A 21,439-nucleotide genomic window follows, 5' to 3' on the forward strand; every position below is an offset into this window, starting at 1 on the left:
ACCTTATGCTACCCATTACCCAGCAAGTGTCAGTGCTCAAAGAAGGTCTACGACACGTCAGGACTGAGCTTGCAAAGAGGAGGCATGCACTCCACACATCATTCTGGAGCCACCCTGGGTCAGTGGTGTCTCTCCTTTACCCACACTTCTCTCCAGTTGAGCAAAATTGGCAGGAAAGAATGTCTTTGGTTTGTTCGGTTTTTTTCTTTCCATCTGCTTGAGAGGCAGAGAGAGAGAGTATTCCATCTGCTGGCTTACTCCCCAGTTGCTTGCCACACCAGGGCCAGGCCAAAGCCAGGTGCTGGAACTCATCTGGATCTCCCACGTGTGTGGCAGGGGCCCATGTAGTTGAGCTGTCATCTGCTTCCCTCCAGGGTGTGCCTTAGCAGGAAGCTGGATGAGAAGCAGAGCAGCCAGGACTTGAAGCATTACTCTCATAAGGAATGCAGTGCAAGCAGCAGCTTAACCCACTGAGACACTGTTGCTTCCAGGGAGAGAATTTCTTCATAGGCAAACATACAATATGAGAAGCAATACATTTTTATTCTTTTTTTTGTTAGTGTGCTATATCTGATCTGTGTGTCCAGAGGAAAGGAATGCCATAAACTACATGAGCACAGCACAATTTATGCGATATATTTGATTCTATCCACACAGTCAACTCTATACTACTTTGAGCCTGTGTCTTAGAAAATGGTGTCTGCGGCCGGCACCACAGCTCACTTAGCTAGTCCTCCACCTGCAGCGCCGGCGCCCTGGGTTCTAGTCCTGGTTGTGGTGCCAGTTCTGTCCCCGTTGCTCCTCTTCCAGTCCAGCTCTCTGCTGTGGCCCAGGAAGGCAGTGGAGGATGGCCCAAGTGCTTGGGCCCTGCACCCTCATGGGAGACCAGGAGAAGCACCTGGATCCTGGCTTCAGATCAGCGTGATGCACCTGCCGCAGCACGCCGGCCGTGGCGGCCATTGGAGGGTGAACCAATGGCAACTTTCTCTCTGTCTCTCTCTCTCTCTCTCTCTCACTGTCCACTCTGCCTGTCAAAAAAAAAAAAAAACCTAATTAATTAAAAAAAAGAAAATTGTGTCTGCTTCTCTTCTACTGACAGTAGTCTAGAGGATCTTCAAGACACTTTAGTCTCCAAATTGCGTAATTCGAGTAATTGTGGGTATTTCACTTGTTCTTTGGCAGATGGTGATAATCCTGCACACTCCGCTGGTTAGAAGGATCCCGGATGACCACACAGTTCCTTGTCTGTGAACTCTTCCGGGCCTCTGTGCATGTGTTCCTCTCCATCCAGGTGAGTCTTACCATTCCTGAGAACCCGCTTCACATGTGAGCACTCCAACAAGTGTCCATGAATCTCCTGTTCTCTCTCCTTTTTGCTCCTGACCTTGTACTTGGTGCTCTACTTTATGTTCCTATTGATCCTGATACCATTGCATACAACAGTGCAGATGGCCTTTATGTTTGTCTGCCTTCTTTGAGGACTGGACTATTCCTGGTATAAGTATTCAAATAAATTGTATTAGTTGAGAACATTTCATTAATAAATTAAGATTCACTTTCTGCATATCATTGAGGTTGACTATAGATGTAGCTAAATCATACCTCTCGGATTTATTTTCAGATTCCTTTATGTCAAATACCTATTATCGGGGCTGGCATCGTGGCATGGAGGGTAAGGCTGCTGCCTATGGTACCGGCATCCCAAATGGGCACTGGTTCCAGTCCTGGCTGCTCCAGCTTTCTGCTATGGCTTGGGAAACCAGTGGAAGATGACCCAAGTCCTTGGGCCCCTGTACCCACATGGAAGACCCAGAAGAAGCTCCTAGCTTCGGATCAGTGCAGCTCCAGTTGTTGCAGCCATCTGGAAAGTGAACCAATGGATGGAAGACCTTTCTCTCTCTCTCTCTCTCTCTCTCTCTCTCTGCCTCTGCCTCTCTGAAACTCTACCTTTCAGATAAATATCTTTTAAAAAAATACCTGTTATCAGGACAGACATTTGGCCTAGCAGTTCAGATGCTGGTTGGGACACCTGCAGCCCACATCAGAGTGCCTCCAAGTCCCAGGTCCACTTCCAATTCTAGATTTCTGCTAATGTAAACCACACTGGGAAGTAATAGCTGATGGCTCAGATAATTGGGTCCCTCCCACCCTTGCAGGAGACTTGAATTGGATTTCCAACTTCTGATTTCACCCTGGCTTAGCCTCAGCTGTTGTGGGCATTTGGGTAGTGATCCAGCAAATAGGAGCTTTCTCTCTCTCTCTGCCTCTCCATCTAAGATAATTTTTTAAAATATCTACTAGCAACTGGCGCTGTGGCACTGTCGATTAAAGCCCTAGCCAGCAGTGCCGGTATCCCATGTGGGTGCCAGTTCATGTCCCGACTGCTCCACTTCTGATCCAGCTCCCTACTAATGTGCCTGGGAAAGCACTGGAGGATGGCCCAAGTCCTTGGGGCCCTGCACCCACGAGGGAGAACTGGAAGAAGCTCCTGGCTCCTGGCTTTGGATCAGCTCAGCTCCGGCAGTTGCAGACATTTGGGGAGTGAACCAGCACATGGAAGACCTCTCTCTGTGTGTCTCTACCTCTCTCTGAAACTCTGTGTTTCAAATAAAATAAATCTTTAAAAAAACCCCTACTATCTCATTTTTATTTACTTTCAACTGCCAATAAGTTAGAATTTATGTTTTTGTCTTATTTTATCTTAAAATAAAAGATTATTTATGGGCCAGCACTGTGGTATAGCAGGTAAAGCTGCCGCCTGCATCTCATATGGGCGATGGTTTGAGTCCCGGCTGCTCTACTTCCAATCCAGCTCTCTGCTATGGCCTGGGAAAGCAGTAGAGGATGGCCCGAACTTGGTCGCCTGCACCCACATGGGAGACCCGGAAAAAGCGCCTGGCTCCTGGCTTTGGATCTGCTCAGCTTGGCTGTTGCAGCCAACTGGGGAGTGAACCAGAGGATGGAAGACCTCTCTGTGTGTGTGTGTGTAACTCTGACTGTCAAATAAATAAATAAAAATATTTTTAAAAAGATTATTTATGGGGGCCGGCACTGTGGCGCAGAGGGTTAACACCTGGCCTGAAGCACTGGCATCCCCATTTGGGTGCCGGTTCTAGTCCCAGCTGCTCCACTTCCAATCCAGCTCTCTGCTATGACCTGGGAGAGCAGTAGAAGATGGCCCAAGTCCTTGGGCCCCTGCACCCATGTGGGAGAACCAAAAGAAGCTCCTGGCTCCTGGCTTCGGATTGGCACAGCCCCAGCCGTTGCAGCCAATTGGGGAGTGAACCAGCAGCTGGAAGACCTCTCTCTCTCTGCCTCTCCTCTCTCTGTGTAACTCTGACTTTCAAATAAATAAATCTTTAAAAGATTATTCATGAAATAATATTCTTAATTGTACTTTTTTGCAAGATAGGAAAATAATGGGCAAGGGTTAGTATTTTTGGTTTGTAAAATGCAGATATTTTCATAGATTTTTAAAATGAATGAACACCCTCAAACTTGAAAGATTTTTTTAATTGTATATAAAAATGGGATCAATTGGGGCTGGCCTTGTAGACAGCAGATTAAGCCACTGCTTGGGATGCCCTCATCCCATATTAGAGTGCCAGTTCCAGTCCTGGCTGCTCCACTTCCAGTCCAGCTCCCTGATAATGTGCCTGAGAAAGAAGGGGCAGATGGCCCAAGTACTTGAGAGTTCTGGGCTCCTGTCTTTGGCCTGGACCAGCCCTGGTCATTGTGGCCATTTAGGGAGTGAACTAAAGGATGGAAGACCTCTCTCTCTGTCTCCCTCTCTCTCACACTGTGCCTTTCCAAATAAATAAATGTTTAAAAAATGGGATCAGGGAGCCGGTGCCGTGGTTCACTTGGTTAATCCTCCACCTGTGGCGCCGGCATCCCATATGGGCGCCGGTTCTAGTCCCAGTTGCCCTCTTCCAGTCCAGCTCTCTGCTGTGGCCCGGGAGTGCAGTGGAGGATGGCCCAAGTGCTTGGGCCCTGCAACCACATGGGAGACCAGGAGAAGCACCTGGCTCCTGGCTTCAGATCAGCACAGCGCCAGCCATAGCGGCCATTTGGGGAGTGAACCTACGGAAGGAAGATCTTTCTTTCTCTCTCTCTCTCTCTCTCTCTCTCTCTCTCTCTCTCTCACTGTCTATAACTCTGTCAAATAAAAAATAAAAATAAAAATAAAAATAAAAGAAAAAATGGAATCAGTTAATTATTTTAAATTTTGTTTTGAAATCCAGGTTGAAGCAATTTTCTTTTAATGTTTATTGTTTTAAAGGCAGAGCAAGGTGAGAGTGAGAGTAAGAGTGAAAGAGAGAGAGAGAGAGAGAGAGATCTTCCAAACTCTGGTTTACTCCAGAAGTGTCTGCAACAGCCAGGGTGCCATCCAGATCCACATGGATAGCAAGGACTCAGGTATTTGAGCCATTATCTGCTGCCTTCCCATGATGCATTTTCAGAAAGCTGGATTGAAAGCAGAGGAACTGGGACTTGAACCCACACTCTATAATGTGATGCAGGCATTCCCAGCAGCAGCTGAACCTGCTTTTACCAAACACCTACCCTGAAGAAGCTCTTGTTGTCATCGTTGTTGTTTCAGATTTTATTTATTTATTTGAGAAGCAGACTTACAGACAGAGAGAGAGAGAGACAGAAAGAAAAGTCTGGTGATCCACTGGTTCACTCCCCAGATGGCTGCAACAGCCAGAGCTGAGCTATCCGAAGCCAAGAGCCAAGAGCCAGGAGCCTCTCCTGGGTCTCCCACGTGGGTACAGGGACCCAAGCACTTGGGCCACACAAACCAGACTACAAATATGCAATTTTTAAACAGCGGGGGCCAGGATTCATGGGGTGCTTATTTTCATCCTTTATTGTTGCAAAAAGATAAGAGAAGAAATGCTCAATTTTGTGTTATTGTTGTTTCTTCTCAAATGGGATTTTCAAAGGTTTGGCTCAGGTTGGTTACAAGGCAGATCAATACAATCTTTGAGAGTGATTAGTTGATCCTAAGGTGTCTACAGAATCATCTCTAAGCCTCCATAATCTGCTTCACTTCAAGCGAATTATTTGTTTATTCTCAATTATTTGTTTATTCCCCCAAGAAAGGAGTTTTAAACTCTCCAGAAAATATAACACATTTTGGTTAATAAGACTATCCCCCCCGTAATTACATGAGTTCAAGTTGCATCAAAACCATGCAACTGTCTAAATATTAATGGATTTTAATGGGACTTTAACAGCATTTATTTTCAGAAAACAGGATCACTACCAAAGGATGAACTTTTGCTAAATATAGGTATGCTCCATTTTACACAAACCAGATACAGTTTTCAAAAATTTGAAAGTAAGATATTCATATTGGCACTGCAGAGTGGAAAGTTGTAGTCTCTTTAACAAAAAGTGCCAGATCACCTGGATATCCTTACGAAGAGAGTGAATCTTGACCTCCTACCTCATGTGATACAAAAAATTCTATTCTAAGCATATTTTAAATCAAACTGTGAAAATAAGTTTTATAATTAATACAGTAAAGTTTCTAAAATATACCATATGAGAAAATCTTCATTATCTTGGTGTAATCAAGAATTTTAAAAACAAGATCCAAAAAGCACTAACAATCATAAAGAAAAAATTGATAAAAAATTAAAATGTGTCAAAACTTTTTTTAAGAGAATGAAAATACAAGTCCAGAATTTGTTAGCAATAAGAGATTGTGTTAGCAATAAGTAACTCCACAAGGACTCATATGTAGAATAAGAACTTCTGCAAAACAGTTAGATAGAACACATAATGGAAAATTCGCAAAATGCATGAATCACAATGCACTTACACAAGAAAATATTTAAGTAGTCAACAAACGTTTTGTTTTGTTGCTTTTGTTTCTTTCTTTTTTCATTTTATTTGAAAGGCAAAAAGAGAGAAAGAGGTCTTCCATCCACTGGTTCATTCCCCAAATGCTTACAACAGCCAGGACTAGGCTAGGCCAAAGCCAGTAGCCCAGGACTCAGTCTCGGTCTCCCACAAGGGTAACAGGGACCGAAGTATCTCCCAGGGTTCATGTTAGCAGAGAGTATTTTATTACCATTATTATTACTATTTAAGAAACAGAGAGACAAAGAAAGACGGACTGAGAGAGAGTGGGAGAGTTCCCATCCACAATTTCGTTCCCCAAGTGCCTGCAATAGCCAGGGCTGGATCAGGCCAAAGCTGAAAGGTGGGAACTCAATGGAGGTCTCCAAGATGGGTGACAGGGGCTCAGCTACTTAAGCCATTGTCAGTGTCTCCCAAGATCTGAGTTAGCTGGAAGATGGAATTGGGAGCAGAGCCGAGACTCAAAGCCAAGCACTCCAATATGGGCACTGGCATCCCCCCCAACCAGTGTGGGTAAAGATTGAGAGGAGGAACATAAAGTAATATTCCTTCATTTGAAGTGGGTGATGCATACACAGGTGATTTTACTTTGTAATGCTACTTTAAACTGGTGGTTCTCTGTGTACTTTATGGGATACATGATATATTTAAGTTTTTTTAGGAAGTGTACATAGGGAGGGTCTTCAAAAATTTTATGGCAGAGCAAGTTATGCTGAAGTTGGTGACATCCCCATCCCCTGTCAGAGTGCCTGTTAGAGTCCTGCCCCCTCCTCTTCCTACTGACGCTCCTGGGAGACAGCAGGATGATGCCTCAGGCATGTGGGTCCCTACCACTCAGGTATAAGACCTGGATAGAGTTCCAGGCTCCTGGCTTCAGCCTGGCCCAGCCCTGGCTGTTGGAAGTGTTTGGGGGAATAAACCAGTAGATGAAGGACCTGACTCCCTGCTCTCACTCTGCCTTTCAAGTAGTTGAAAATAAACATTTTTTTAAAGTTCATGGAAAATGCATCCTATTAAAAAAAACTATGAATGAATTTGAAAAAGAAGTTTTACCAAAATAAACTTTAATTTCATTTTTTCCACATACCTTTTAAAGGACCTTCATATATATTTAAGAAAACATTTGGGATGTTTATTTACCTTGTAAAAATAATTCTGGTTCCCAAAAGGAATGTTACATCTTTCACAGTGTCTTTCAATTCTCACGGAACTTTTCAGAAATATATCCATTGATAACAGGAGTTACACCTATGCAAATCATTATTCAACATAGACAAGGTTAGTCATTGCATTAGTTTTGACTGCCATCTAATGGTAAGAATGCTGTATTACACAGAAGCCAACTCAGCCTGCTGCGGCAGTAAGCAAAAGGACATTGGCTTTGGCTACAAATTGTGGGATGGCTTTTCAGTAGAACTTATTATATGCACATGTATAAAATTAGGACATTATGTACATATTATGATATCCATTTAGGATTGTTAAATCTGAAATAAAACAGAATTTTCCATTTCTTCATGTGAAAAGTTCATGACCCTACTGTAATTTTTATTCTTTTTTTTGACCATACTTTCCAGTCCTTTGAGATTGCAGCCCACATAGTAAGTAAATATCAGGCAGCAAGGTCATATATAGTTCAATGAACATCAGCGTTCCAAAAGACAAATAAAGTTAATACATGTTTATCCATTCCTTCACTACAAGCAGTGCTCAATACAAACCAGTGTGCCAGCTTACAGTATTCTACTTAGACCCACACACTTCAATGGGATTTTTGAAAGCACAGGCCTACACAATATACTACTAATTTGACTAAGAAGTTAAATACATTAGATGACTCTACAACTAAAAGAAAAATAGAGAATTTTTAGGTGAGAATAAGCACTTTTGAGCTTCCAGTATTAACTAGATTCTTTTTTCAAAGATTTATTTACTTATTTGAAAGTCAAAGTTACACAGAGAGAGAAGGAGAGAGACAGAGAGAGAGAGAGAGAGGTCTTCCATCCACTGGTTCACTTCCCAGATCCCACAATGGCCAGAGAAGTGCCAATCTGAAGCCAGAAGCCAGGATCTTCTTCCAGGTCTCCCCCATGGGTGCCGGGGCCCAAGGACTTGGACCATCTTCCACAGCTTTCCCAGGCCAAGTCAGAGAGCTGGATCAGAAGTAAAGTAGCTGGGTCTTGAACTGGCGTCCAAATGGGATGCCAGCACTGCAGGTGGCGGTTTTACCCTCTACATCACAGCGCCCGCCCCTAACTAGATGTTTTTAAAGCAAAGAGTAGTTTCCCTAGGCTAGCCCTTCGAAAGAACCTTTAAATCAACTAGCAACATTTTTTGGTAGATTTCAGCAACTTCTATGGAAATCTGAGAAACGGGAAAAAAGTAGGAAAAGAAAAAACTTTATTTATATTTCTACCAGTACTCTGCCCCTACCAATTCCAGCTTGCTTACCAAGTAACCAAGATGAGCATAGTTTTATCTTCCAGCAAATTGTCACAATTCCTTATATTTCAGAGTCAATTAACTGTTTACATGTTTTAACAGTTTAATTGAAGGTTAAGTGACATATAATCAACTGCTCATCTTTAAGGGGATATATGTACATACTGATGAAACCATAACCATAATCAATATAATCAACAGGAGCTGGCACTCTGGCATAGTGGGCTAAGCCTCTGCCTGCAGCGCCGGCATCCTATATAGGCACCGGCATCCCATATAGATGCTAGTTCTAGTCTCAGCTGCTCCACTACCGATCCAGCTCTCTGCTGTGGCCTCGGAAAGCAGTGGAGGATGGCCTAAGTGCTTGGGCCCCTGCACCTGTGTGGGAGACCAGGAGGAAGCTCCTGGCTCCTGGTTTTGGCGAAGCTCCAGCCGTCGCAGCCATTTGGGGAGTTAACCAGTGGATGGAAGACCTCTCTCTCTCTTTCTCTCTGCCTCTGCCTCTCTGTAACTCTGCCTTTCAAATAAATAAACAAATCTTTAAAAAAAGACAACAAACATATCCACCACTTCTGAAAGGGCCCTCGTGACTCTTTGTCAATTCAGCTTTACCTTTCTCGTCCCATTCTGTCCCTAGCAATTGCCGATTCGCTTTTGATCATCATGGATATTTATGTTTTCTAGAACTTTTTTATAGAGGGAATCAAAATGTATGTTCTCTTTATTGTCTGCCTCCTTTTGCCTTGTGTGATTATTAGGAATTTACCTCTGTTGCCACTGTATTATTTAATTCCTTTCTAGTGTTGAGTATTGTCCTCTTGTGAGAAAACACCACAATTTGTTTCTCTAATCATTTGCTCATGCGCACTTGAGTTTTTGTTTTACAAATAAGTTATTTTTATATTACAAATAAAGCTATCATGAACATTTTGCGTAAAAATAATTTTGTATGTACATGCTTTCATCTTCTTCTTTTTTTTTTTCTTTTGATGAATACCTAAAAGTATTTGCCAGGCTAGACAGTGACCTACCAAAAATGTCCAAGTACAAATCCCCAGAACCTGTGACTATGTTACCTTGTATAGCAAAACATGCCTGCAGATGCGAGAAGGGAGACGATCCTGGTTTTCCATGGGCCTTAGTAAGAGGGAGACACTGGAGTCAGAGTCAGACAGCAGGTGAAGTGACAATGGAGCAGTAAGAGGGACTGGAAAACATGACGCTCTGGGATCATGGACTAAAGAGAATGGGCAGCCCCTAGAAACCAGAAGGCAAGGAAACCGATTCTCCCCTGGGGCCTCCAGCAGGAACCAACCCTGCGAACGTCCTAACTGTAGCTCAGTGAGATCGACTTTGTTCTTGTGTTTCCAGAAATGTAAGATAATAAAGTGTTCTTTTAAACCGCTGAATTCATGGTGATGTTTTTGTAGCAGCCGTAAGTTTGCACTTTCCTAAAATTTTTTTTTTTTTTTTTGACAGGCAGAGTGGACAGTGAGAGAGAGACAGAAAGGTCTTCCCTTGCCGTTGGTTCACCCTCCAATAGCCGCTGCGGCCGGCGCGTTGCGGCTGGCGCACCGCGCTGATCCGATGGCAGGAGCCAGGTGCTTCTCCTGGTCTCCCATGGGGTGCAGGGCCCAAGCACTTGGGCCATCCTCCACTGCACTCCCTGGCCACAGCAGAGAGCTGGCCTGGAAGAGGGGCAACCAGAACAGAATCCGGCACCCCGACCGGGACTAGTACCCGGTGTGCTGGTGCCGCAAGGCAGAGGATTTGCCTAGTGAGCCGCGGCACTGGCTAAATTTGTACTTTCCTAATGAGTAATGATTCTAAGCATCTTGTCATGCCCTTATTTGCTGTCCACATTTCTTTGGTGAAGTATCTGCTTAAATCTTTTACTTGTTTTTAAAATTTGGGCTTTTTGTTTTTTATTAGTTAACTATATGGGCTCTTTATATACACTGGATACCAGTTATTTTAGGAATATCTTTTCTAAATATTTTCCCCAGTCCATACCAATATCTTTATATTGGGTGTTTTTTTTTTTTTTTTAAGATTTATTTATTTATTTGAGAGGTAGATTTACAGAGGGAGGGAAGAGACAGAGAGAAAATTCTTGCATCTGCTGGTTCACTCTCCAAATGGCTGCACTGAACAGGGCTGGGCAGATTCAAAGCCAGGAACCAGGAGCTTCTCCCAAGTCTCCCACACAGGTGCAGGGACCCAGAAGTGGAGTAGGCAGGACTAGAACTGGTGTCCATATCGAATGCTGGCACTGCAGGCGGAAGCTTTACCTGATACACTACAGTGCCAGCCCCAACAATATCTTTTGAAAAACACAAGTTTTTAACCTTCATGAAGTCCAATTTGTTAACTACAGTTGGAAGTTTCTGAAATGGCATTTGTGATCTCTTGTGATCCTCTCCCCTTGAGTGAGAGCTGGATGCAGTGATTTGTCTCTAATGAATAGCTTCTATCAAAAGAGACAGACTGTCCCTTCCAAGATTATACTACTGTGACTCCTGCTTGTAAAGTCTCTCTGACTCCTCTTTCATCCTTTCTCTGATGAAGTGAGCTGTCCTGTTGAGAGGCTTACAGAGCAAAACCAAGGTTGGTCTCTGGGCACAGTCAGCAAGAAAGCCCTTTTAACAACCCCTGAGACCTCAAGCCAATTGACAACCATGTGAGTGAACTTGAAAATGGTTCCTTGGGAGCAGGCACTGTGGTAGCAGGTAAAGCTGCCACCTGAAGTGCTGGCATCCCATATGGGTACCAATTCGAATCTCAGTTGCTCCACTTCCAATCCAGCTCTCTGCTGTGGCATGGGAAAGCAGTGGAAGATGGCCCAAGACCTTGGGCCCCTGCACTCAAGTGGAAGACCCTAAAGAAGCTCCAGGCTCCTGGCTTCGGATCGGCCCAAGTCCAGCTGTTGCAGCCATTTGGGGGAATGAACCAGCAGATGGAAAACCTCTCTCTCTCTCTGCCTCTGCCTCTCTGTAACTCTGCCTTTCAAAATAAATAATAATTTTTTTTTTAAAGAAACTGGTTCCTTAATCAGTCTTTGGATGAGAACACTGTCCCAGTCACAACTTTGTTGTAGCAGTTGAGAGACCTTGAAGCAGGGGACTTAGCTAAGTTATAACGGGATTCCTGACCCACAGGTAATAATTGGTTTAAGCCACAAAGATTCTAGGGAATTTGATGCACATCCGTAGATAATTAACAGAGTAGATTTTTTTCCATGCTGCTTGTGTTCTCTTTAAGAATTATTTTCCAAACTTGAAGTTGAAAGAGGGATGGGGGTACTGGTACTGTGGCATGGTGGGTTGGGTCTCCATCTGTGGCAATGGCATCCCAGGTGGACACTGGTTCAAGTTCCAGCAGCTCCACTTCCAATTCCGCTCCCTGTTGATGGCCTGGGAAGGCAGCAGAGAATGGCCCAAGTGCTTGGGCCCGTACACCCGCATGGGAGACTGGGAAGAAGCTCCTGGCTCCTTGCTTTGGTTCAGCCCAGCTCCACCCATTTTGGCCATTTGGAGAGTGAATGAGTTGATGGAAGACTTGTCTCTCTGTAACTCTGCCTTTCAAATAAATAAATTGGAAGGAAGGAAGGAAGGAAGGAGAGAGAGGATGACAACAGAGAAAGAGAGAATATGGAAAAATGACATTGATTGATTCTCAAATTTTACACCAGCCTTGGATTCCTGGGATAAACTGCTTTGTTCAGAAGATATTATTCTTCATATACATTATTGGACTTAGTTTGTTAAAATCTTATTAAGAAATGTTGCATCAGTGCCCATGAAGACTATTGGCATGCAGTCTTTAAAGTTTGTATTGATTGATTGATTCAAATCAAAGAAGAGAGACAGAGAAAGAGATCTTAATCTGTTGAATTCAGTGCTTTTGACTTTAGCCTGGCCCAGCTCCAGATGGTGTGGACATTTGGGGGTGTGAACAAGTGAGTGGAAAATCTCTCTGTCTCACTTTCAAATAAAATGAAAATAAATTAAAATTAGAGGGGAGCTTGGTAGGAGACCTGAATTGAGTTTTGGGCTCCTGCTGTTGCAGGCATTTGAGGAGTGGGCCAATGGATGGAATATATCTCTCTGTACCTCAAATAAAGTGAAATAAGCAAAAATTTTAAAATAAAAAGTATTTAAATTTTAAAAATTCCTTTAATAAATATAAAACCATTCATATCTATTTTTTTCTTCAGTCAGCTTTGGTAATTTGTCCATTTCATCTAAGATGTTGAATTTACTTATATGAAGTTGAATTTATGTATATGAAGTTGCTTATTTATATAAAGTTATCCTTTTAATGTTTATAGATTATAATAATGTACTTTTCCTCTTTTAGTATTTTTTTAACATTTATTTATTTATTTGAAAGGGAGTGAGAGAGAGAGAGAGAGACATCTCCTGTCTGCTGGTTCGGAACCCGGAACTCCATCTATGTCTACCATGTGCAAGCAGGGACTGATGGACTCGAACCATCATCTGCTGCCTCCCTGGTTGTTCATTAGCTGGAAGCTGGATCAGAAGCGGAGTATCGGGCCGGCGCCGTGGCTCAATAGGCTAATCCTCCACCTTGCGGCGCCGGCACACCGGGTTCTAGTCCCGGTTGGGGCGCCGGATTCTGTCCCAGTTGCCCCTCTTCCAGGCCAGCTCTCTGCTATGGCCCGGAAAGGCAGTGGAGGATGGCCCAGGTGCTTGGGCCCTGCACCCCATGGGAGACCAGGAAAAGCACCTGGATCCTGGCTCCTGCCATCGGATCAGCGCGGTGCGCCGGCTGCAGCGGCGGCCATTGGAGGGTGAACCAATGGCAAAGGAAGACCTTTCTCTCTCTGTCTCTCTCTCTCACTGTCCACTCTGCCTGTCAAAAAAAAAAAAAAAAAAGGAGCAGAGTATCAGAACCACCCACTTCCATATGGGATGTCCGGCATCCCAAGCAGTAGCTTAACCAGCTCGCCACAACACCCACTGCTGTTCTTTCTTGATATGGGTCATTTGTTTCTTTTGTTCTATCAACCAGACTGTGCATTTGCTTTTTGTTTGTTTGTTTGTTTGTTGTTTTTTGTTTTTTTTGACAGGCAGAGTGGACAGTGAGAGAGAGAGACTGAGAGAAAGGTCTTCCTTTTGCCGTTGGTTCACCCTCCAATGGCCGCTGCGGCCGGCGCACTGTTCCGATGGCAGGAGCCAGGTACTTCTCCTGGTCTCCCATGGGGTGCAGGGCCCAAGCACTTGGACCATCCTCCACTGCCTTTCCGGGCCATAGCAGAGAGCTGGCCTGGAAGAGGGGCAACCGGGACAGAATCCGGCACCCCAACCGGGACTAGAACCCGGTGTGCCGGCGCTGCAAGGTGGAGGATTAGCCTAGTGAGCCGTGGCGCTGGCCAGACTGTGCATTTGTAAATTTTATGAATCTCTTCAGTTTGTTGTTGGCTTCAATGGTTTTCAATATTTCTTTGCTTTATTATTTGCTATGTCATTGATTTCTGTTCTTATATTTATCATTTCTTTTTATTTCTATAATTTCTTCCTTTTTTAAAAAATTATTTATTATTTGAAAGTCAGAGTTATAGAGATAAAGGGAGAGGCAGAGAGAAAGAAAGAGGTGGGGCAGGGAGAGCGAGAGGGAGAGAGAGAGAGAGATCTTCCATCCTCTGGCTTACTCCCCAGGTGGCCACCACAGCTGAGGCTGGGCCAGGCTGAAGCCAGGAGCCCAGAGCTTCCTCCAGGTCTCCCATTAGGGTAGCAGGAGCCCAAGCACCTGGGCCATCTTCCACTCTTTTTTTTTTTCCAGGCCATTAGCAGGGAGCTGGATCGGAAATGGAGCAGCTGGGATTTGAACTGGTGCCAATATGGGACGCCAGCACCACAGGCAGTGGCTTTACCTGCTATGCCACAGTGCCAGCCCCCTATTTCCACAATTTCTTAGATAGAATATTATTTTTTTTTGCTGACACACATGTAATTTATTGTTAAATAAATAGCTAAACCTTCAGTTTCAACAGTCTGTAGTTTCTGTTTCATCCTGTAAATTTTCAAAGCAGCAAAGCCAACAAGAATAAAATGAGGAACAATAAGACTCAAAGACAATACTTAGCAATACTACTAATTTCAATGATGTTAACATTTTAGTTACATGCCCTGTACCAATTAAGTTCTTTCAAATTCTGACCCAAGCATACAGACCCCTAGAACTACCTTAAAGTATACTTAGAAATCTGGAATCATGCAGAAAAGTACTAATATAACCCAGCCCACATTTGACAAGAGAAGGCATGGAAGTCTACAAGGTATACATGGATATAACACAGGAACAGTGAAAGAAAGCCAAGGCAAAACTGTCCAAATGAGAAAAATTCTGCTTATTGTGATTTCTGATAAACTTAACAATTATTTTCATAGATAATCTACACATACATAATTATCTTTCATTTTCATAGATTTCATTTCTTTTTTTTATTTTTTTAACTTTTATTTAATGAATATAAATTTCCAAAGTACAGAATATTGATTACAATGGCTTTCCCCCCATAACGTCCCTCCCACCCACAACCCTCCCCTTATCCAGTCCCTCTCCCCTTCCATTCATATCAAGATTCATTTTCGATTCTCTTTATATACAGAAGATCAGTTTAGCATACATTAAGTAAAGATTTCAACAGTTTGCTCCCACACAGAAACATAAAGTGAAAAATACTGTTTGAGTACTAGTTATAGCATTAAATCTCAATGTACAGCACACTAAGGACAAAGATCCTACATGAGGAGTAAGTGCACAGTGACTCCTGTTGTTGACTTAACAAATTGACACTCTTGTTTATGGCATCAGTAATCACCCTAGGTTTTTGTCATGAGCTGCCAAGGCTATGGAAGCCCCCTGAGTTCACTGACTCTGATCATTTTTAGACAAGGCCATGGTCAAAGTGGAAGTTCTCTCCTCCCTTCAGAGAAAGGTACCTCCTTCTTTGATGACCCATTCTTTCCATTGGGATCTCACTTGCGGAGATCTTTCATTTAGGTTTTTTTTTTTTCCCCCAGAGTGTCTTGGCTTTCCATGCCTGAAATACTCTCATGGGCATTTCAGCCGGATCTGCATGCCTTAAGGGCTGATTATGAGGCTAGAGTGCTGTTAGGACATTTGCCATTCTATGGGTCTGCTGTGTATCTCACTTCCCATGTTGGATCATTCTCTCCCTTTTTTATTCTATCAGCTAGTATTTGCAGACACTATTCTTGTTTATGTGATCCCTTTGGTTCTTAGTCCTATCGTTACGATCAATTGTGAACAGAAATTGATCACTGGGACTAGTGAGATGGCATTGGTACATGCCACCTCGATGGGATTGAATTCGAATCCCCTGGTATGTTTCTAACTCTACTGTTTGAGGTAAGTCAGCTTGAGCATGTCCCAAATTGCACATCTCTTTTAGGTCATTAATTTGGAATAATTTTTTTTATTTTTTATTTTTTATTTTTTGACAGGCAGAGTGGACAGTGAGAGAGAGAGAGAGAGAAAGGTCTTCCTTCTTGCCATTGGTTCACCCTCCAATGGCCGCCACGGCCAGTGTGCTGCGGCCGGCGCACCGCGCTGATCCGATGGCAGGAGCCAGGTGCTTCTCCTGGTCTCCCATGGGGTACAGGGCCCAAGCATTTGGGCCATCCTCCACTGCACTCCCTGGCCACAGCAGAGGGCTGGCCTGGAAGAGGGGCAACCGGGACAGAATCCGGCACCCCGACTGGGATTAGAACCCGGTGTGCCGGCGCCGCAAGGTGGAGGATTAGCCTAGTGAGCCGCGGCGCCGGCCGGAATAATTTTTTAAAAGATTTATTTACTTATTTGAAAGGCATGACTGACGCCGCGGCTCACTAGGCTAATCCTCCACCTAGCAGCGCCGGCACACCCGGTTCTAGTCTCAGTCTGGGCGCCGGATTCTGTCCCGGTTTCCCCTCTTCCGGGCCAGCTCTCTGCTGTGGCCTGGGAAGGCAGTGGAGTTTGGCCCAAGTCCTTGGGCCCTGCACCCCATGGGAGACCAGGAGAAGCACCTGGCTCCTGCCATCGGATCAGCGCGGTGCGCCAGCCTCAGCGCACAGGCCATGGCGGCCATTGGAGGGTGAACCAACGGCAAAGGAAGACCTTTCTCTTTGTCTCTCTCTCTCTCACTGTCCACTCTGCCTGTCAAAAAAAAAAATAATAATAATAAAAATTTGAAAAAAGAAAAAAGAAAAAAGAAAGGCAGGACCAGTGCCGCGGCTCACTAGGCTAATCCTCCGCCTGCGGCACCGGCACCCCGGGTTCTAGTCCCGGTTGGGGCGCCGGATTCTGTCCTGGTTGCTCCTTTTCCAGGCCAGCTCTCTGCTGTGGCCCTGGAGTGCAGTGGAGGATGGCCCAAGTGCTTGGGCCTTGCAGCCGCATGGGAGACCAGGAGGAAGCACCTGGCTCCTGGCTTCAGATCGGCACAGCACGCTGGCCGTACCAGCCATTTGGGGGGTGAACCAGCGGAAGGAAGACCTTTCTCTCTGTCTCTGTCTCTCTCTCACTGTCTAACTCTGCCTGTCAAAAAAAAAAAAAAAAAAAAAAAAAAAAAGAAAGGCAGAGTTACAGAGAGGGATAGGCAGAGGCAAGGAGAGAAATCTTCCATCTGCTGGTTCACTCCCCAAATGGCTGCAAAGGCTGGAGCTGGGCCAGTCCGAAGCCAAGAGCTTCTTCTGGGACTCCTACGTGAGTAGCAGGGGCCCAAACACTTGGGCAACCTTCTACTGCTTTTCCCAGTCCATTAGCAGGGAGCTGGATCAGAAGTGGAGCAGCCAGGACTGGAATTCACTATGCCAAACACCAGCCCCTCTCTTCATCATTTTTAAACTTCTTTTAGATTGAATACTTTTTATTATTCCTTTTTACCCTCAGTTGTTGGAGATATTAGCTATAACTCCATGTTTTGTATATTAGTGGTTGCTTTAGGGTTTCTTTTATACATGTTTTAAATTTTATTTTTTTAAGATTTATTTATTTATTTGCAAGTCAGAGTTACACACACAGAGAGAGAGAGAGAGAGAAAGAGAGAGAGAGAGGTCTTCCATCCGATGGTTCACTCTCCAATTGGTCACAACAGCTTGAGCTGCGCTGATCCAAAGCCAGGAGCTTCTTCCAGGTCTCCCACAAGGGTGCAGGGACCCCAGCACTTGGATCATCTTCCACTGCTTTCCCAGGCCATAGCAGAGAGCTGGACTGGAAGTGGAGCAGCCAGGTCTCGAACTGGCACCCATATGGGATGCCAGCGTTTCAGGCCAGGGCATTAAACCTGTGCCACAGCTCCAGCCCCTAAATTTTATTTTTAAATACTTTTATTGCATTTTATTGAAAGAGAGAGAGACAAACAGATGGAGAGAGAGCTGCCATCCACTGGTTCACACCCCAGATGTCACAACAACCAAGACTAGGCTAGGTCAAAACCAGGAGCCTAGAATTCAGTCTGGGTCACCTACACAGGTCACAGGAAGCCAAGTACTTGAACCATCATTGCTGCCTCCCAGGGTGCGCACCGGTAGGAAGTTGAATTGGAAATGGAGGAGCGGTGGACTCCAGGCACTCTGATATGGAATGCAGGCGTCCCAAGCACATATTCAACACTGCATCAAACACCCTCACTCTGAGTTGACTTTTGTACATGGTGGGAGATACGGTTTCATTCTCCTGCATGTTTCATCTCCTGCATGAAATCCAATTTTCCCCAGCATCATTTATTGAAAAGATTATTCTTTGCCTAGTGTATGTTTTTAGCACCTTTGTCAAAGATCAACTGACTGTAGGTGGGTTTACTTCAAGGATCTCTATTTCATTTCACTGGTCTATATATCCATTTTTATGCATCTATCTCACTTTTTTTTAAGATTTATTTAATTATTTGAAAGTCAGAGTTACACAGAGAGAGGCAGAGGCAGAGGTGGGAGGGGGTCTTTCCATCCACTGGTTCACTCCCAGATGGCTGCAATGGCCAGAGCTGTGCCGATCCAAAGCCAGGAGCCAGGAGCTTCCTCCGGGTCTCCCACAAGGGTGCAGGGGCCCAAGGAGTTGGGCCATCTTCCACTGCTTTCCCAGGCCATAGCAGAGAGCTGGATCAAAAGTGGAGCAGCCAGGCCTCAAACTGGTGCCCATATGGGATGCTGGTGCTTCAGGCCAGGGCATTAACCCGCTGTGCCACAGCGCTGGCCCCTATCTCACTGTTTTAATTACTGTGGCTTTGTAATTTTAAAGTCGGGTAGTATAATGCCTGTCTCCTGGTTCTTTTTTTTTTTCTTTTTTTTTTTTTTTCCCTGAGTATTGCTTTGTTGTTTGGGGTCATTTGTGGTGCCATATAAATCTTAGTAGTATTTTTTCTAGTTCTGTGAAAAATGTCATTTGTATTTTTACAAATCATATTTGTTTATTTAAGAGACAGAGAAAGTGTGACAGATGGAGAGAGAGAGCGAACGAGCGAGCTAGTTGTCATCTGCTGTATCACTACCCAAACGCCCACAACAGCAAGCAGCAGGGAAGGCCAAAGCTGGAGGTTGGGAGCTTAATCTATGCTTCTCACACAAATCAGGAACTGAACCACTTGAACCATCCCTGCCGCCTCCCAGGGTTCTCATTGTTAGGAAAGTGGACTCGGGAGCCAGAGCTGGGAATCCGGTGCAGACACTAATGTGGGGCGTGGTGCCCTAAGCAGCAACACAACACTAGGCAATTGCCCACCCTGTCACTGGCATCTTGATAGAGATTGCATCGAATCTGTAAATTGCTTTGGGTAATGTGGACATTTTTAACAATATTGATTTTTCCAATCCATGTACATAGAATATCTTCCAATTATTTTTATACTCCTCAATTTATTTTATCAATATTTTTATTGTAGAGATCTTTTGCCTTTTTACATTTATTACTAGGTATTTAATGAAGTTTTTGCAGCTATTGGATGTGGGATTGCTTCTTTGGTTTCTTTTTCCGATAATATACTGTAAGTGTTTAAAAATGCTACTTATCTTTATACACTGACTTTGTATCCTGCAAGTTTGCTGAATTTGCTTACGAGTTCTAATAGTTTCTTGATGGAGTCCTTGGGGTTTTCTGTATATAAGATCATCTTATCTGCAAACAGCAACAGTTTGGCTTGCTCCTCCCCAGTCTGGGTGCTCCTTATTTCTTTCTCTTGCCTAATTGGTGGCTGTAGCATTTTTATACATCAATAACAAACTCACTGAGAAAGAAATCATAAAACAGTCCAATTCGCAGTAGCTGTGAAAAATTAAAATACTGAGGCCATTGTTATAGCATGCTGGGTTAGGCTGCCACCTTCAATGCCGGGATCCCATATGGACGCCGATTCAAGACCTGGCTGCCTCACTTCCTTTTTTTTTTTTTTTTTTTTTTTTTTTTTTTTGTCCATAATTGAGATTTTATTGGTGTTGAGAATCAGCACACACATTTTAATTTGTACACAATTCTTAACATACGTACCAAAAATCTAAAAAGCCATGAATTGTCATTCTTTTTTTAAAAGTTATTCCAGTGACTTTCCAGCTTCAAATTTGGAGGCAACTCTTCCTTAAGAGGCTATCAAGTACAAGTATCTTCAAATGTTGCTGTTACATAAATCCCACCCATTCACAATATAATAGCATATACACGACACTCAAATTTTCAATCTTTCACGGCACATTAACAAAATCATTAGGAAAACTGGACTACCACAACCGAAGATGTTACAGAGTGCACATGGTTCTGACAGAACAAGGAGTGGTTTTCTGTAGGAAACAATTCTACAAAACACGGGAGAAGTAACTGAAAATATTCAAGACAGATTAAATGCACAATTGAGACTCCAAATTGCCATTTAGTATGTGTTGTACTGTAGGATATAAAAACCACCCCCACCTATGGAATGTTAAGCTGACACCCAAGACAGTCAAAGCCTCCCAGAATTCAATATGCCACTATTTTCTGGTTGTACCAAAAAATAAACAACCAGCAAATGATTTCACCTCTTAAAAAAATCATTTACACTTAAAAAATGGGATGAGGTGGGCTTCCCTCCTTCTTAAAAATGTTTCTAGAGCTACTAAAAAACTTGCATTTACAAAATAGTTGATAAAAATATTCCTCTGGATTGTACAAGAAGGGAGACAGGGACCACTGATAACACATGGTGTATGGTGTTAATCGGACTTGGCTTCTTTCTCTTCTGCTTCATCAGAGGCTGGACTCTCCTCGTTTTTCGTTTCTCCGTTTTCTGCAGGCAGGTCTTCTTTAGCTTCTTGGTTAGCCACCTCGGCCTGTTTTCCCTTTGCTCCTCTCTTCCCCTTTGCTTGCACTTTCTTGTCTGATGACTTATCCTTCCCGGCGGCCTTCTTGGGCTTCGCTTCCACCTTCGCAGGGGCTGGCTTCGCTGACAAGCGCGCGGACCTCCTCTTAGGCTCCTCCTTGGCCGCCCCCTCGGCAGAGCTGACCTTCCTCTTGGGCATCCTGGCAGCGCGGAGGGTGCGTGCCGGGTGGCTGCCTCACTTCCAACCCAGCTCCCTGCTAATGGCCTGAGAAAGCAGCAGTATATGGCCCAAGTGCTTGGGCCCCTGCACCCACATGAGAAACCTGGAAGAAACTCTAGGATCCCGGCTTCAGCATGGCCCAGCCCTGGCCATCTGGGGAGTGAACCAGTAGATAGAAGATATCTTTCCCTCTCTCTCCCCCTCTCCCCCTCCTCCCCCCCTCCTTCTCCCCCCTCCCCTCTTCCCCTTCCTCTCCCTCCCCCTCTCCCTCTCATTCTCCCTTTCAAATAAATAAATCTTTACAAAACTAAAATACCAGTAAAAATTTAACCAAAGATGTGAAAGACCTCTGCAGTTGAAAATTATACAACACTGATGAAAGACATTGAACAAGACACCAAAAAATAAGTAAAGACTCCCATATTGATGGATTGAGAGAATTAACATTGCTAAAACATTCAGACTACCCAAAGCAATTTATAGATTCAGTGCAATCCCAATTAAAACATCCATGACATTCTTTGCAGAACTAGAAGAAACAATTCTAAAACTGATTTGGAAGCCCAATAGACCCCTCACAACCAAAGTAATCT

The 21,439-nt window shown here is 44.1% G+C and overlaps 1 protein-coding gene across 1 annotated transcript; it reads right to left on the bottom strand.

Annotated features, from left to right (window-relative positions):
* Positions 1 to 19,752: 19,752 nt before the first annotated feature.
* On the bottom strand, positions 19,753 to 20,840 carry LOC100352682 (non-histone chromosomal protein HMG-14). The gene has a single exon (XM_051857503.2). The coding sequence runs from the start codon at positions 20,823 to 20,825 to the stop codon at positions 20,520 to 20,522; it is 306 nt and encodes a 101-aa protein (XP_051713463.2). The 5' UTR covers positions 20,826 to 20,840; the 3' UTR covers positions 19,753 to 20,519.
* Between the last annotated feature and the right edge of the window lie 599 nt (positions 20,841 to 21,439).

The sequence above is a fragment of the Oryctolagus cuniculus genome, chromosome 7 (genome assembly GCF_964237555.1).
Source record: "Oryctolagus cuniculus chromosome 7, mOryCun1.1, whole genome shotgun sequence".
Classification (NCBI taxonomy): domain Eukaryota; kingdom Metazoa; phylum Chordata; class Mammalia; order Lagomorpha; family Leporidae; genus Oryctolagus; species Oryctolagus cuniculus.

What these genes read in the sequence shown, in the direction of transcription:
- LOC100352682 (XM_051857503.2), bottom strand. Translation starts at nt 20,825, where the DNA reads ATGCCCAAGAGGAAGGTCAGCTCTGCCGAGGGGGCGGCCAAGGAGGAG.